Consider the following 14,447-nt stretch of genomic DNA (forward strand, 5'->3'; position numbering starts at 1 on the left):
ACCAACTTTAAAAAAATGACTTTAAAAAACTTTATTTTTTGTGTATCTGTTGCTGTATCTAGTTTACCCATCTGTCTGTGACAGCCAGAAAGGACAGCAAAGACAGGTACCACCTTCATTTCCCCACAGTGAGATGGAGGCCTCAAAGCTGGAGCAAGAATATGTGCACAAGGTGTACGAAGAGATTGCCACACATTTCAGCAGTACCAGGCACAGCCCGTGGCCCCGAATTGCAGAGTTTCTCAGGTCACTACCAAAAGGGTCAATAGTGGCGGACGTTGGTTGTGGTAATGGGAAATATCTAGGCATCAACAAGGATTTGTACATGGTAAGTAGTAGCTACCGTCATTTGTTTTCATTGGTACTAGTGTTTATTCCATTGTGCAGTTGTAGCATGTTGGAGCTTCAGTTGTGAGAAGAGTGCCAAGAATAGAAAGCTGTTTCCTCATCCAAGATCAATTACCAGTTGTGTTACGTTTCCACATCCATTCACTATGTGCATTACCCTTTTCTTTTTTCAAAGCCACTTTTGCTTTGCAAGTCAAAATATGTTCATTAAAAAAATAGTAATGGGTGCAGTGGATTGAAGAATTGTAACAGGTGTTTTAGCCTTTTTTGTTGTTAATAAGCTTAATAAAAGGGAAAATGATTGGGCAGTTTGAATGCTTCCAACAAGGTTTTCACTTGGCTTGTGGGTGGGGAATGCAATGTATATGTGCTTGAAATCTTCATGGGTGGTACTACTTTTCATGTATCCTTTTCACTTCCCTTTGGCCTGGTGGCATGGCTCATTTGTGAATGATGTCAAGTTTAGCGATCCCACCTCTGACTCTGTGCATAGGCCCAGTAGTATGCCAACATGAAATTCATCGGGGAGTCTCAACTTCGGCACAGATTTCTGGCCTTTCTCTCACTCCCTTTTCTTCACTTTTAGACAGTTCTGACATCATTCTTGCTGATGTTCTCATCACCTTCACTGTCTCACAGTCTGTACTTAGCCCAGTTTTATTTCTCTCCCTTCCTATCAGGGAGACACGAAGCACATACAAATATGAACCAAGAGATAGTTTTTATTGCAAATGTTTCGAAAACTTTTTTGCAAGGGTCAAACTTCTTGGTTTTCTTACCCAAAAGAAATCTTTCTGAGAGATGTGCATTATGCTATCTGCTTTCCCCTGTTCCAGAATTGTCTGATTCTTTCATGTGCTTGTACTGTGAAACACTTTGAAGTCCATCAGGCTTGACAACTTCTATGTAAGGCAAAACATTCATTATTAATAATAGAAGTCAGACTTGTTTGTCTGTTTCAGGAGTTTCTGTCCTGCTATTTACATTCAGCTATAAAACATAAGTTGTTATTTACAGCCTTGTCTGTATTTATAATGGATTTATTTCTGTTACTGTTCTTATAACCTAGAACAAAATCAACTGATTTATAAGGAGGTATGTTTATGCCTGACTGCTGTAGCCTGAGAATAATTATTAATGTTCACTACATTTCAGTCTTTCACTCCTGACTCTGGTAAGAAAAATCAGCAAACCTGACTAGAGAGGAGAAAAGTTTATCAGGATACCATGAAGGTCACCTGGTCCTAGAATGAATTTGGTAAATTGCTGTTGTGTAGGTTTGTGGAAGGCTTTTAAGGCAAAATCTATGCAAGATGCTGTGTTGAGAAATTGCCAGCACTGATCTGTTTTCTGGAGCCCACAGTTAACCAGCTAAGGGAAAGAAAGATCACATGTCTACTGGCAGCCAAATGAAAGCCAGCCCCTCCCCTCTGTTACTTTAGGAGTTACCTCATTTCATGTATGCCTGCAGGAGAAATCCAAAACGTGAAAAAATAACAGTGAAAGGGAGGAAACTTTTAAAGAAGCAGTTGAGACAGTTGAAAAACAATCTGGTAATTGCTTCATTCAGTTTTATTTTCTACTTGTGACACCTAGTTCTTCTTGGTTGGAGCTAGACTCTAGACTTTGCATTTGCTTATTTTCATCTGCAAGCTAGCACAGAGTCTCAGGAGGATGGATGTGACTCTTCCTTTCTACTATATTTATTTTTATATGTCAGCCAAAGTGTGGTTAAAGAAAAACCGGTGTATATCATGTTTACAGTTTTTTTTAAACTTTTGACAAGGTATCTCAAAAAGACTAAGAGAACTAAATCAGTTCTCTTAGTGAGAAGAGGTGAGAGGAATGGTGTACTGTTACACCGGTTTGGAGACAGAGTAAGGTGGGACTATTGGGTGTCATTCAGTGCTGATGAAGGGTTATCAGTGGGTGTCACTTAGATCACCTAGCATGGATATGAGTAGTTGCTGCTAGATCCAAGGGGACCTGATGGTTTGGGAGCAGGTTAAACTGCAGCAATCTGTTTTCTGCTGAGAGAACAAAATACTTCGGGCATATTTGGTGCCATTTATCAGATGGAACTTGCCGTCACAAAACACCAGAAAGCCAAGCACTGAGCAGCGGTCGTAGGGATTGGGTCAAATTCTTCTGAGAGACGTAAGATCACTTTGTTCATAGATAATACAAACCCTCGTTCTTTGACCTGAAGGACAGTGCCAGTAGACAGGACTTAGCAAGACATTTTTCTTATGGTCACCTTTTTAGAGAGTGAACTGTCCTGATGATTTTTTTTGTGCATCTTCCTCTAAAGCAACTGGTAATTTGAAGCTATTATTTGAAGCAAGGTACTACTTTAAATACTTTGCTATTTTTGTGACTGTGGAAGTGACTGACGTCAGTTCTTTATTTTGTGGCTTCTGATTTGTCGGAAATCACTACTCGTTTATTCCTTAATGGGAAATCAGTACTCATATTCCTTAATGGGATTTTTACCTCTATTCCCTTGCCGTACTGTTCTATAGGAAGTACTGTAGAACAAGTGTTAGTGATGTATCAGTGTTATTACCGGTAGCCCATCTCCTTGGTATGGTGACTGTGTTGCGTGAGTCAGCCTGTTCAACCCTTCTTTTTATCTGAGGGAGAAAGGAGCAGTCTTCTCCGCTTTTTGTTCTCCTCTGATTATACAGGGCTGTTCCTCATATTGTGTTACTTCCCTTTACCATGTGTTTGGCATGGATCCAAGGGTGAGGGGTTAAAGAATATGCTTTGTGAATCAGGTGCATCGTTGGGATAAGGAGGGTGCTCTCTAGATGTAGGGCATTAGTTTCCTCCCTCATATACTCCTCTTGACTTGGGGGCATAAAATCCAGGCAGAAACTTAATAAATTACTGCAGCATTTCCTTCACAGCAATTGCTGTGGCTCTTGCTAGGTTTTTATGCACAGTGCACTGGAGCTCTTAGCCTAGGTCCTATTGGGAAAAAAGCAATAGAGCGATGCTGTGAAAGTAGGAGTTATTTAGGGGTTGAGTAGAGCACTGTCAGTACAGCCATCTAGCTTGGTGTGTTTTCACTCAGAAATACTGAAAACCTGAGGCAAGCACTTCCTGAAGGCAAATGATGTGCTATAAAGGTTATTGTACATTTTTAGACAGGATGCTTTAAGTAGCAGCGCTAATGGTAGATTAAAGCTAAGGTAGCTCTCTTGATGGTTTTAATCTTCAGGCACTGTCTGAAAATGTCTCCACTGTGGCCTGTGCTATTGTATTTGCTTCAGTTTCTTTAGATGATTACATACAGCCTTATCTACTTGGGTATAGTTGTGTGACAATGAAATGCATGTGAGTCCAGCTATGCTCAACGAAAATGACAGTCCTGTAATGGCTGCATTATTCTGACACAGTGAAAGAGCAGCAATTTCATGACAAACAAATTCAGATTAAGAATGTTGGAGTGAGAGATGGAATCCAAGTCTGATGTAGTTAGGACAAAGACTGAAGAAAGATTGAATTTAATAAAGTTTCAGATTACTTTTTCTCTCAGCCAGCTTTTTTATCGTTTGAATGAATGCAAAAGAGAGAAATGGTTTTAGTTTTTCTTTTTTTGCACAATCCCCTCCGCACCCAACCTCATTTGCGGGAATTATTTTAATTGTTTATATTTAAGCGCTTTTGAGCTTAATATTCATATCTGTAAGCAGAGCTTTTATTTTTACAGAATGCTACATTTCAGCCTTACCCATCCCCCCATCACCACAAGGGTTTCATTCCAGAGCCAGTTGACATCATTGCAATGTATCTCATCAGTTTTTATGAGCTTTAGCTCTGTCTCCCAGTTTCGAGCGTTCAGCTAGGTATGGTGATGTGTAAATCCCCCCCAGGAATGTTCAGCATCCTCACAGGACTAGGGTGTGAGTGAAAGACATTGCAGCCTTTCAATTTTGTGGTTTACAATTCTAATTGAACTGATAAACTGGTGGGAAATCCCGTAACAAACAACTAAAAATGCTATTGGGTAGATATTTTTTCTTTATATAAATATATATCTCTCTCTTCTTTTTATATATGTAAATTACTCTCCTTGCCAGAATACTGATGCTAAGAAGAAAAATTATGGCAATGTAGGAGCCCAAATGCTTTGCTTTAATACAGGCATTTCTATTTCTGTAGTGCGTGTCATTCAGAGGTTGTCAGTAATGTTGCTTGTATTTCACACGACCTTGTAAGACACCCTTTTGCTGTGAGATGTGCATCTTTGTTTTCTGCATTACTGTCCCAAACTGGGATCTGCTGGAACTGTATTAAAGTTTGATTTTGCCAGGGTGTGGGGAAGAGAGAGGGTGAGGATTTGCTGTGGTATGGTTGCGTAATGGTGGGTGGGTTTTAGTTACACTGGGTCCATGTTGATTGAGAACAGATTCCTATCCGAGAAAGGACAAAACTAACTTGCAAAAGTATATTTGGAGCCAGTTCACTGTATTTTAGTGATCGGAGGGTGAGGCAGAGAAACCTTTCCTGCCCTTTTCTCTCAATAAGTAGGAATCATGGTGGGAAATCAGTAAGAAAATGATAGGAGATCTAGGATGAAGAGAGCTCAGAAGGAACTGGGTAACAGCAGCACAAAACCAGAATGAACATTGATCTGGTCAGCTTGGTTCTGATGCTTTGTCATTGAGAAAAGGATTATCACGTTTTAGACATAGGACTTTGTTTCCACAGACACCCTGACTGTACATGATGAAAAACCAACACACTACGTGAAAGGAATGCTAAAGGCCTGACTCAGACCAACTGGAGCAAGGGGATTTGTCTTGCTGTGGCTGTGCTGGTGTCTCTTTTTCTACGTATGTGTGTGTTTGCTGGAATGTAATTTGGTTCCCTGAGGCTCTCATGCTATCATTTATAGCTGAAGTGTTTCTCTGGGGAGCTGCATAATTCCATTTGGCGGCTGGATTTCAGAATTAGATGTCGTTTTCTTCATCAGTTTCTAATGTGCTGAATCAATCAGGTTTCCAGATACTTAAATGAACTAATTCCACCAAGCAGAGTTAGTTGTAATGAGATAACATAGAAAGAAGATATATAATGGTGGGCAACATCGACCTGTCTTTACCTATCTTTATTTAGGCTTGCAAGAGGATTTCTCTCTTGCAGATTTGCAGCACCATTACAAAGAAAGCTATTTATTTAGTGTCTTTTGCCCACTAATGATCTATTCTAAACTACTGCATTAAGTAGATTTTATAAAACTTAGTTTAGCTACTCCTGGCTGAAACGGTGGAGGTGAAGGTGCCTGGGAATGCAAAGGAGCGGGATGGGATATCTGCCTGTGTTACCCGTTCCCAGGAAGCCAGTACAGAGCTGCTGCAAACTTGGAGAAATCACAGCTGTTACATTTGTTTCTCCCTTCCCTTATCCTCTTTTATCTAGTCTTTTTTGATACTTTGATTAGTCTAAAGGTTTGCGTTACCCAGTGTGCCCTAAAGAGAGGGTGCTGTATGCCAGAATGACGACACGCTTTTGCCTCTTTCCTAAGTTTTGTGTTTGCTGGGGTTCTAGTTGCGGAGTTATGAGATTAGTATGGAGGCCCTCCATACTAATACAGATTTCCTGGCTTAAAACAAGAGTTGGCTGCAGTTAATGTTTATCCAGATACAATGAAAATCAGAGCCTGAAATCCCTGTTAAAAATGTAAGTGGATTCTGAGCCCCAGTATATAGGTGTCAGTGGCCACTCTGGAGCTCCTGTGAGCCATTGTCCACATCACAAAAAGCATTGAAGAGAGGGGTGGAAGTACCTGCCGAAAAGGCAGGGATGTGGGAATGGCTGCCCGGAGTAAAATCCGAGAAACCTGGGAAGCCAACCTCCTTTGGGGAAATACTAAAAGGTGTAGAGCAACTTGCTGAGAGGTGGACTCCCTAAAAGGTGGATTCAGCCGAATAGTCAGCTATGCTATTTGAGATATGTATGAGAAGTTGGAGGGTTTGAGCAAGGAATTTGATGTGGAAGACTGGGAAAACAGGTGTAAGAAATGATTGCGAAGACTCACAGATAGTAAGAAATAGGGAACCTTAAAAATGTATACAGCTTGGCTCACCAAGAGATGTACTAGATTCTGTTGGTTTTGGACACTGAACTAATAGTAATGCGTCTACTGTTCTCCACTCTTCTGGAAGAGATGTCAGCAAGGACAGCGTTGTCTGCTGAGCATCAAAATTAGAGATATGAACTGGCAAAAATTAAAGCATTCTGGTTATATTTTGAGAATTTTTTAAAAAATGTTTTGATTACATGTTTAATTAGAGAGAGAAAAAGAAACCTGTTCTAAATTAAAATATTTCTTTGAACTGTTTTCTGTAAACGAAGCTACATCACATCAAAAGTTCCACATGCTTCAGAATGTAGAAGTCAGTCAGTAATAGAATTGGGAAAAGTTGAGTTTGGGGTCTCTGCCCCTTGCTGTAAATGTTTTCTATACTCATAAAAATCATAGATAGGCTCATTTTCCAGCTGTAAGCTGGCATTGCACCACTGAAGTTAGCTGCTTTTTGCTAGCTTATTGTTTTCTAAGAGACTGAAACCAATGTATTTTGTTTTTTAATGAATGTATGTTTCTTGTAAGCTGGAAAATGCAGGAATGTGGTGATTGTAATTCTTTTAAAATATCATGCAGAGATAATTCTTGTAAGGATGCTAAATTTGCTTAGCTCCAGCACCAGGCATATCTGTCGTGACTCCCTGTGTTCAGCATTCATGCATATATATGTAGCATCTATTATAATGTTTACATTTAAGACAACTTGAAGTTTTAGCCTAATATACCTATTTTAGCGCAGCTGTGCGTTCAGAGTGATCCATTTCAAGGTCTACGTTTTCATTGTGAAACAGAATCTTTTTGCTTTGGATGTAGGTTCACTTTAATAAGTATGACAATACAAGTAAGCCTGACTTCGTAATGATTTGATATAATTTAGATGCAAATGAGGACTTCACATTCTGGCAATCATACCTTTGTTCTCGTTCTCGGTTCGTTGGATTTCATCAACATACAATGTAGTCCTTTTCAAGGTCATTTTGGGAGAGGAGGATTGAGTTCCATTATCCAGCCCGTTTTGACTATAGACACGCAGGGCCAAAGTAATTCTTTCTGGGAAAGCTTATTGTCAGTGGAAGTTGCAAGTATTCTTTCACCTCCTTCTGCCAGCAGTGAATTTGGTCCTTGAGTTTTGTTAAATACTGCACGCTAATGTCTTAATTGCAGAAGTAGTTGAAGGCACCAGTAATGAGGCGTGGAATCTCTAACATGCAGGTTGTCAGTTAAATCCATTCCATGATGAGAGTAATTTAAAGACACTTCAGTTGGCTTCCAGTGTGAAATGATGGGGATTTATGTTCACTTCCAAGTAAACAAGAGTTTCCTTTTTTTATTCATAGATAACACTATTCACTCCGTGCTTCAGTAAATGCGGAGACAAGGCCAAGGAATAAAGGGCAAGAAAGCAATACTAGGATTGATCTTTTCAGGTCTGTTTAGAGCTAATTGGCAGGACAATATGTACATATTCATAGTACTGTTTTTGTGGAGGATTACCTTGGATCGTCAGGTTGGCTTTTTCACAACTGTTTCATTTACTTTGGACCAAAAATCAGGGACTTGACTAGAAGACAGCTCACCTGGAAGCTTTCAGGACATAAGACTGGAACAGAATCCAGTCAGTTTTCTTCAAAAATGTGATGGTAGATGTGAAAGATAAAATGATTTGAACCGATAAAATGAAAAGTTATAATGGAAAATAAATATATTTTCATTAATTATTGCGAAAGTTTTTTTTAATTTTAGCAGTACTGTTGTCTCTGCTGGGTTGATTAACCAGAGCAAGTTGTTTGCTATTCTTCTTGTATCAAGGATGGTTTAGTATTCTTTCTGTGTCAAATGCAATAAACACTGTCAGCAGTAATTATTTAGGATTCTGAATCTGTTCTCTGCTGTCTACTTGTTGCTGATCATTGAAAACAAAAATAAATTCAATATTCTTAAGCAAGCTGAGTTTGATATACGACTTTGTAGCAGGGTTTTGGTTTGAGTATTCGATGTGCGTGGCAGACATGAAAATGAGGGTGGTGCATGCCTCGCTCTATTTGTTCTTTCAGAAGGGTCTTGATCAGTTTGGATGTATTGTTTTTATGCAAGCACGATAAAAACCTCTTCTAGATGCTTTTTCTTACCATCTTTGACCTGGACACTGGGTGAGGTTCAAAGGGGGAAAAAAGAAACATTTTATGAGGTGTCCTGAAATGGTTCCTAGGGGTCACTTCATTTGGACTGTACAGAACCTTGGAAAATTATGTTATGCTTAAATTTTTGTGGATTGTGATACTAAGGGTGAAGAGGGCTGTACCTGAGCACTTCCTTACTTATACTGAAATGACGAAACCTGGGTGGTCAGTGAAGCTGTGCGACATACTTCAGTGATGCTACCAAGGTCACCAGACTGTCGTTTACACTTGTAGATTCAGCTTTTGTGAGTTCAGTATTTGGCTGCTGCAAATGTTTTCAGGTTACAAATGGCAATTGAAAGGAAAAGAAAATACTGAGGTTAGGTCACCTCTCGTTTTGCTGATTTCAAGATACCTTAAGAGCCTGTTTTGAGGGAAAGTTAGGTTGAAACCTGTTCTGTCTTAAGCTGGTTCAAAATCAGGGTGCTATAATGAGCTGTCTAATATCCAGTCTGCCATCTTTGTTTTAAGTAAGCATCAGAGTTTTTTTTTCTTTTTGTCTATACTTGGCAACCATATATTCCTCCTACTTAAGGCTATTTTCTCACACTTGTTCTCATTTTTATTTTAAACTAAAATGTGTTACCTCAGTAGGAGACTGTGATGACTCTATTACTGTAAGCATCAAGTCAAAATCATTTTCCAGTCTTGTAATTATCCTTTTATGAAAAGCTTAACGAAATACTTTCTGTTATAGGTTGGCTGTGATCGCAGCAAAAACCTGGTGGATATTTGTGGAGAAAAAAATTTCCAGGCTTTTGTCTGTGATGCCCTGTCGGTGCCAATCCGCAGTGGTTCTTGTGACGCCTGCATCTCTATTGCTGTAATCCACCATTTCTCAACAGCGGTAAGTCACCCCTCTCTGTGCTCCACTGTACTGTTGTATTGCTGTGCAGAGCTACTAATATTACAAAAAACTGCTAGTTTGGGCCCATAGAAGCAAAAGGGAGGAACAAAATGGGGGGAAATCAAAGGTGTGCACTTGGTGTAAGCAGTTGTCAGAGCAGAGTTAAGCTGTTGTGCTGCTGCTGCTTGTTAAACTTTCTCTTCACATTCTCCCTCTGCTTGTCAGATGCCCTTGCTCCTCCTGGCACTTTGATCTAGGTGTTTGTGTTTCATTTTCATCTGCTTACAATTAATGACACTGGAGAAGGGGGCTCTGCTTTGGGAGTCAGGAGATACGTTACTTCCCAGCTCAGATCTTGAGCAGATCTCATGGGGTTTTTCTCTATGCCTTCATTGTCCATCTGCAAAGAACAACAGGGACATATCTCTGGGCTGTGTAAGCTTCTCCTGGCAGGAACTGTGTGATTTTAACAAGCTTCTAGACCATGGAGCCATAATCTGAGGTGGGGCCTAAGGGAATGTTTCCAAATGCAATATAAAAAGTAGGAAGAAGTCCGTTCTGGAGAAGGCTGACATATCTTTGTTCGGGTGGTCAGGGGACCTGTGTTTAAGCCATAAATCTGACTCCTCCAGCTGCAGAGTTAGGGTGTGTAGCATCAGATACGGTAGATCTGAATCTGGGATTTTAGATATTGAACAACCTTCTTGAAGAGGCGTGTGTCCTTTCCAGCTGGGCTGATATGTCCAAGAAATCCTGCTCAGCACAGCACTGTTTTCAAATGGAAGAATTGTATTCAGGAAAATGTCTTGGCTTGCGCATAGTGATGGGCTATATTATGAATGAAAATGAGTAGTGGAAAAAATTCCTCTGATTTTTGTGGTATCTTGGGGGGAGCAGTAAGGAGGAATTGCTGCCGTTCCATTCTCCTGTCTTTTTGTTTACTAGCTTCACGCTTTTGTTTTTCCTTTGTAGGAGAGGAGACTGGCTACTATCCGTGAACTAGCTCGGCTTCTAAGACCTGGTGGAACGGCACTCATTTATGTCTGGGCAATGGAACAAGAATACAAAAACCAGAAGTCTAAATACCTTAAGGAAAAGAATGGTAGTAAAGACAAGGAGGAGGAAATAGATACTGGCAGAGCCCAGAGTCCGCTTAGTGATCAAATGCCTGATAGCAGCAGCCAAGACTCAGCATGTTCTGACCGACTCCTTAACGACTTGAAGGACGAAGGCTGTGATGCAAAGCCAGTCGCAGACTCCAGACTGCCTGTTCACGTTAACCGAACCTCCTTTCACTCTCAAGATTTGCTGGTTCCCTGGCACCTGAAAGGTGGCACTAAACAGAAAGGGGAAAGTGTTGATACAGTGTCATTTCCAGCTGGCTCTAAGGAATTGCAAGAACTCAGCCCTGTTTTCCACCGTTATTACCATGTGTTCTGTGAAGGGGAGCTGGAAGCAGCATGCAGATCCCTGGATTGTGTGAGGGTTCAAAAGAGTTACTATGATCAGGGAAACTGGTGTGTGGTTCTAGAAAAGCTGTAGCCTGTGGTGTTTCCTCCACTACCTGTGGTGTTTTGTTTGCTTGTTTTTTACAGTGTGAAAGGTATTTTTAATGCAGGTTGCAGCTATTACCTCTTTTAAAATAGCAGAATAAAGATTGCTTATTGAGTTAATAACAGTAACTAGCACTGTGTGCATATGTTAACAAAATAATGGCCAAACTCGGATACTACCTCTGCAGAGTGTTTATTTTACTTGTGAATTACAGCGAAGAGATTAAGTGGGAGAATACCGGGCATGGAAATCAGTAAGGCCAGTGTTGAGCTTTTAAAGACAAAGGGCCTGTTTCTCCCTTCTCTTACACCAGTTTATGCTGGTGTAGCTGTCGTGGCCTCTCTACAGCCCACAGCTAATTGGAATGGAGCTCTGGGCCAGAAAGGTAAAGCTGTTTGTTGTATAAAACTGTGGGTCAGAGAGGAGGGAATGAATGGCATGTGAACCAGTTTAACTGAAGAGTCAAAAGGTTGCTTAAAGTTCAGTAGAGGGTCCTGCCTGTTTTGGTGTCTGTCAGGGGTGACAGATCTCTTTCAGCTTGTAATTTACTCTCTTTTCTTGGTCATGGTACTAATGATTTCCTCAAGGGGAACTGGAAAGCCAGTAGGATACCACAGCCCTTTTTCTCTTCCTTGACCCTCAAGTACCCACAGTTCATGCTGTCACTCCCCAGATTGGTTCTGGTGTTGTTTGAAAGCTCCTCTGTGGTGTGAGGTTGCCCAGCTGGAGTACCCTGACCAGCTCTGCTAATTGCCTGCCTTCCTGTGCGCAGGGCTCTCTGCCTGCAGCACCACGACTTGTCGTGTGGTGCCAGCTCAGACGCCTCTGGAAAAAGCAGGAAAAAGATTAAAGTGAGAGCAATATTGGTGCAAATTTTCTGCAGGGTAGTTTCAACCCCTAAATGTTGGCAATGGTACAATTTTTATTTATTGTACTTCAGAAGAACAAAGAACTGGAGTAGAGGGGAACTGATGCTGGGCTGGCTGGCTCACAGCGCCATTGCTGCTGTTGCCTGCAATGACTAGCACAATTTATTTATCACAGCTCTTGTGCTATCAAAGGAGCATGCCACCTGCAGTGCATTTGCAGAATTAAGATATAATAGACTGGCTTTTGCATGGTGAGTGGCTATTGGTGCCTCTGAAAATCAGTACTGCTAGGCTGTGCCCTCATTGCCCTTTTCGTTGATTCATCGCCTGTAGTTGTAGCAAGATCTATGGTATAGGCAGGTCATTGCTGCTGTAACTAATGGCATCTAAACTGAGGTGCCCATCCTGAATCATACGGACTTGGAGGACAGCTGTGTGCCCTTGGCCTACTCCTGCCAGCCTCAGCCTTGCAGGTTAAAGAGGTTGCTGCGCTGGCAGCCTGCTCCCAGTCACCATTTCTTCTAGGCTCTGCCATTTTCCCCCCATCATATAATGGAGAAAATCTGAGGGGAATGACAGTGGTAAGAGAGGAGCTTGCTGCCACCACAATTCATCTATCCTGTGCCTTGCTTGCGCTCTGCTTCCAAAAAGCCCTTGAGGAAGGAGGTCTCATTCCTCAGCTGCAAATGCTGTCTGTGTAGCAGCAGCCTTGTCCTAGCTGATTTCTTTGGGCCACAGGGTGGCAGAGGCATGTCCATGGCAGATGAGCCTTCTTGGGCATCTTCAGGATACCCAATACCACATAGCTGGGAAGTGTTGGACTTCCCATATGTGTGCAGTTTGGCTCTTCTGGTATGTGGCACAGCTGGTGAGTTTATGCAGGAGGAGTCTTCCCTTCTCCTTGATAACATCTGTGGTCAGACTGTGATCAGGGCATTGCTGATCAAGACCTCGTGATGTGAGCAGGCCCTGGTGTCATCAAGGGAGACATGGTGCTGGAAAGGGAAGAACTAACACTCACTATCGATCGTGCAGTTTCTGTCACGGGAGCAACTCGCTGTTTGAACAGTGCTCTGGGTGTGCAGGCAAGCAGGAGAAGGCAGTTGTCACTCCAAGCGTTGATTTAAGCAAGGAAGTCCAAGATGGGAAGCGGAAACTGAGTCCAAGGAGTGACGTAAACTGGTTGATGCCATAGGCGGAGATGGAAATGTGATCCATTCCCCAACTGCATTGCAGGACCAGGCTACCCCTCTAATCTCAGAACATTTACAGCGTAGCAAACTGTTCATTTCCCAACTCCAAACACTCCCTCCTGCCTGCCCTTCCCTGGAGCGGGGCTTCCCCGCACTGTCCGAGTGAGAGAGGCTGATCGTGGCTTTTGCAGTCAGCATGGAGGTTCCCATACACTAAAGTGTAGCCCGCGGGCAGTGATCGCATGTGTTTGATATTCAGTAGGGCTGGTACCTGTTCTCTGGCACTGCTTTTTGCTTTTCTTTTACCCCTTTTTTGTCTCTTACCAATCATTGGTTTTGCTGTTTCCTATTTTCCTCCTCTTCCTTTGACCTAGAGAGGAACTTGCTTGTCCATGCTTCTGCTCCCAGCTGACGCGCTGGGCAGAGGGTGGCCCTGGGAAGACATGCAGGAGGGTGCTGTGCTGATAGTTATCACGAGTAAATGGCAACACTGAGTAATATATATTCAAGCTAGGAATGTGGCAAATCAGCTGTGAGACCTGCATTGTTATTTTACTTTTACTTGACATTACATTCTGCTGAGAAACCTGCCTACCAGTTATTAAGACTTCATCGTGTTTTGCAGGGGTGCCCCAGTGTGCTCTCTTCCCTCTGGGATCCTTCCCAGAAAGTTGCATTTCCCACTAGGGGCCAGTTTTCGAAGGCCCCTGTGTGACACAGTTTTGCATTGAGGCCTCTGAGCTGGATTCAGTACTGGGACGCCGTGTTTGGGTGCAGCAGCGCACCCAGTTCCCAGGTGGGCTGCGGGCTCCCGGTGCAGTGCCACACAGCGTCGGTGTGTCATTGGTGACAGAGGGCAGGGACAACCTCTGTTGGGTGTCTGTGCAGTGACTAACTCACTAAGTTGGGCTGCCTATTATTTCTGATTACTATGGATTGCATCCATGTAGAAGAAAGTAGGAGGACCGCATTTCTTAAGCTCTTTATCTGCGTGGCTCTGTGTTTGTCGGTGCCTGGATTCCTGCTGAGCAGACAGCAGCTGCTGCTCTGTTTGCCTGTAGGTACATTTTCCGTAAGGATATACAGTGTGCTGATAAGAAACGCAAGCACTGCTTGAAACAGTCCAAAGTGCTGCCGTATCTTGACCTTGTGTGACAGATTAGAATTGGGTCTGTGGTAGTGCTCGATTACTCAACGTGCTCTTGTTCTGACTGAGGAGAGCACAGAGGTGCTGCCTCCAAATTAACCGCTGGCTCTGAGCTGGGCATGGGGTTAAGCGCCGTTCTAACCCAGGGCTCGAATGCACCAAGTAGACATAAACCCTGAACTGTTGAACATGGACTGCATCTAACAAAGTGATCT

General features: G+C 42.3%; 1 protein-coding gene across 2 annotated transcripts in view; it reads left to right on the plus strand.

Annotated features, from left to right (window-relative positions):
- ALKBH8 (alkB homolog 8, tRNA methyltransferase) overlaps positions 1-11,145 on the plus strand; it is a 51,459-nt gene extending 40,314 nt beyond the window's left edge. For both annotated transcript variants that reach the window (XM_075140065.1, XM_075140064.1), the window contains exons 10-12: positions 63-328; positions 9,320-9,469; positions 10,442-11,145. In XM_075140065.1, coding sequence (XP_074996166.1) covers positions 63-328; positions 9,320-9,469; positions 10,442-11,011 — 986 coding nt within the window. In that variant the 3' untranslated portion in view covers positions 11,012-11,145. The remainder of the gene's footprint in view (positions 1-62; positions 329-9,319; positions 9,470-10,441) is intronic.
- The last annotated feature ends 3,302 nt before the right edge of the window (positions 11,146-14,447 follow it).

Source organism: Calonectris borealis, chromosome 1, assembly GCF_964195595.1.
Source record: "Calonectris borealis chromosome 1, bCalBor7.hap1.2, whole genome shotgun sequence".
Classification (NCBI taxonomy): domain Eukaryota; kingdom Metazoa; phylum Chordata; class Aves; order Procellariiformes; family Procellariidae; genus Calonectris; species Calonectris borealis.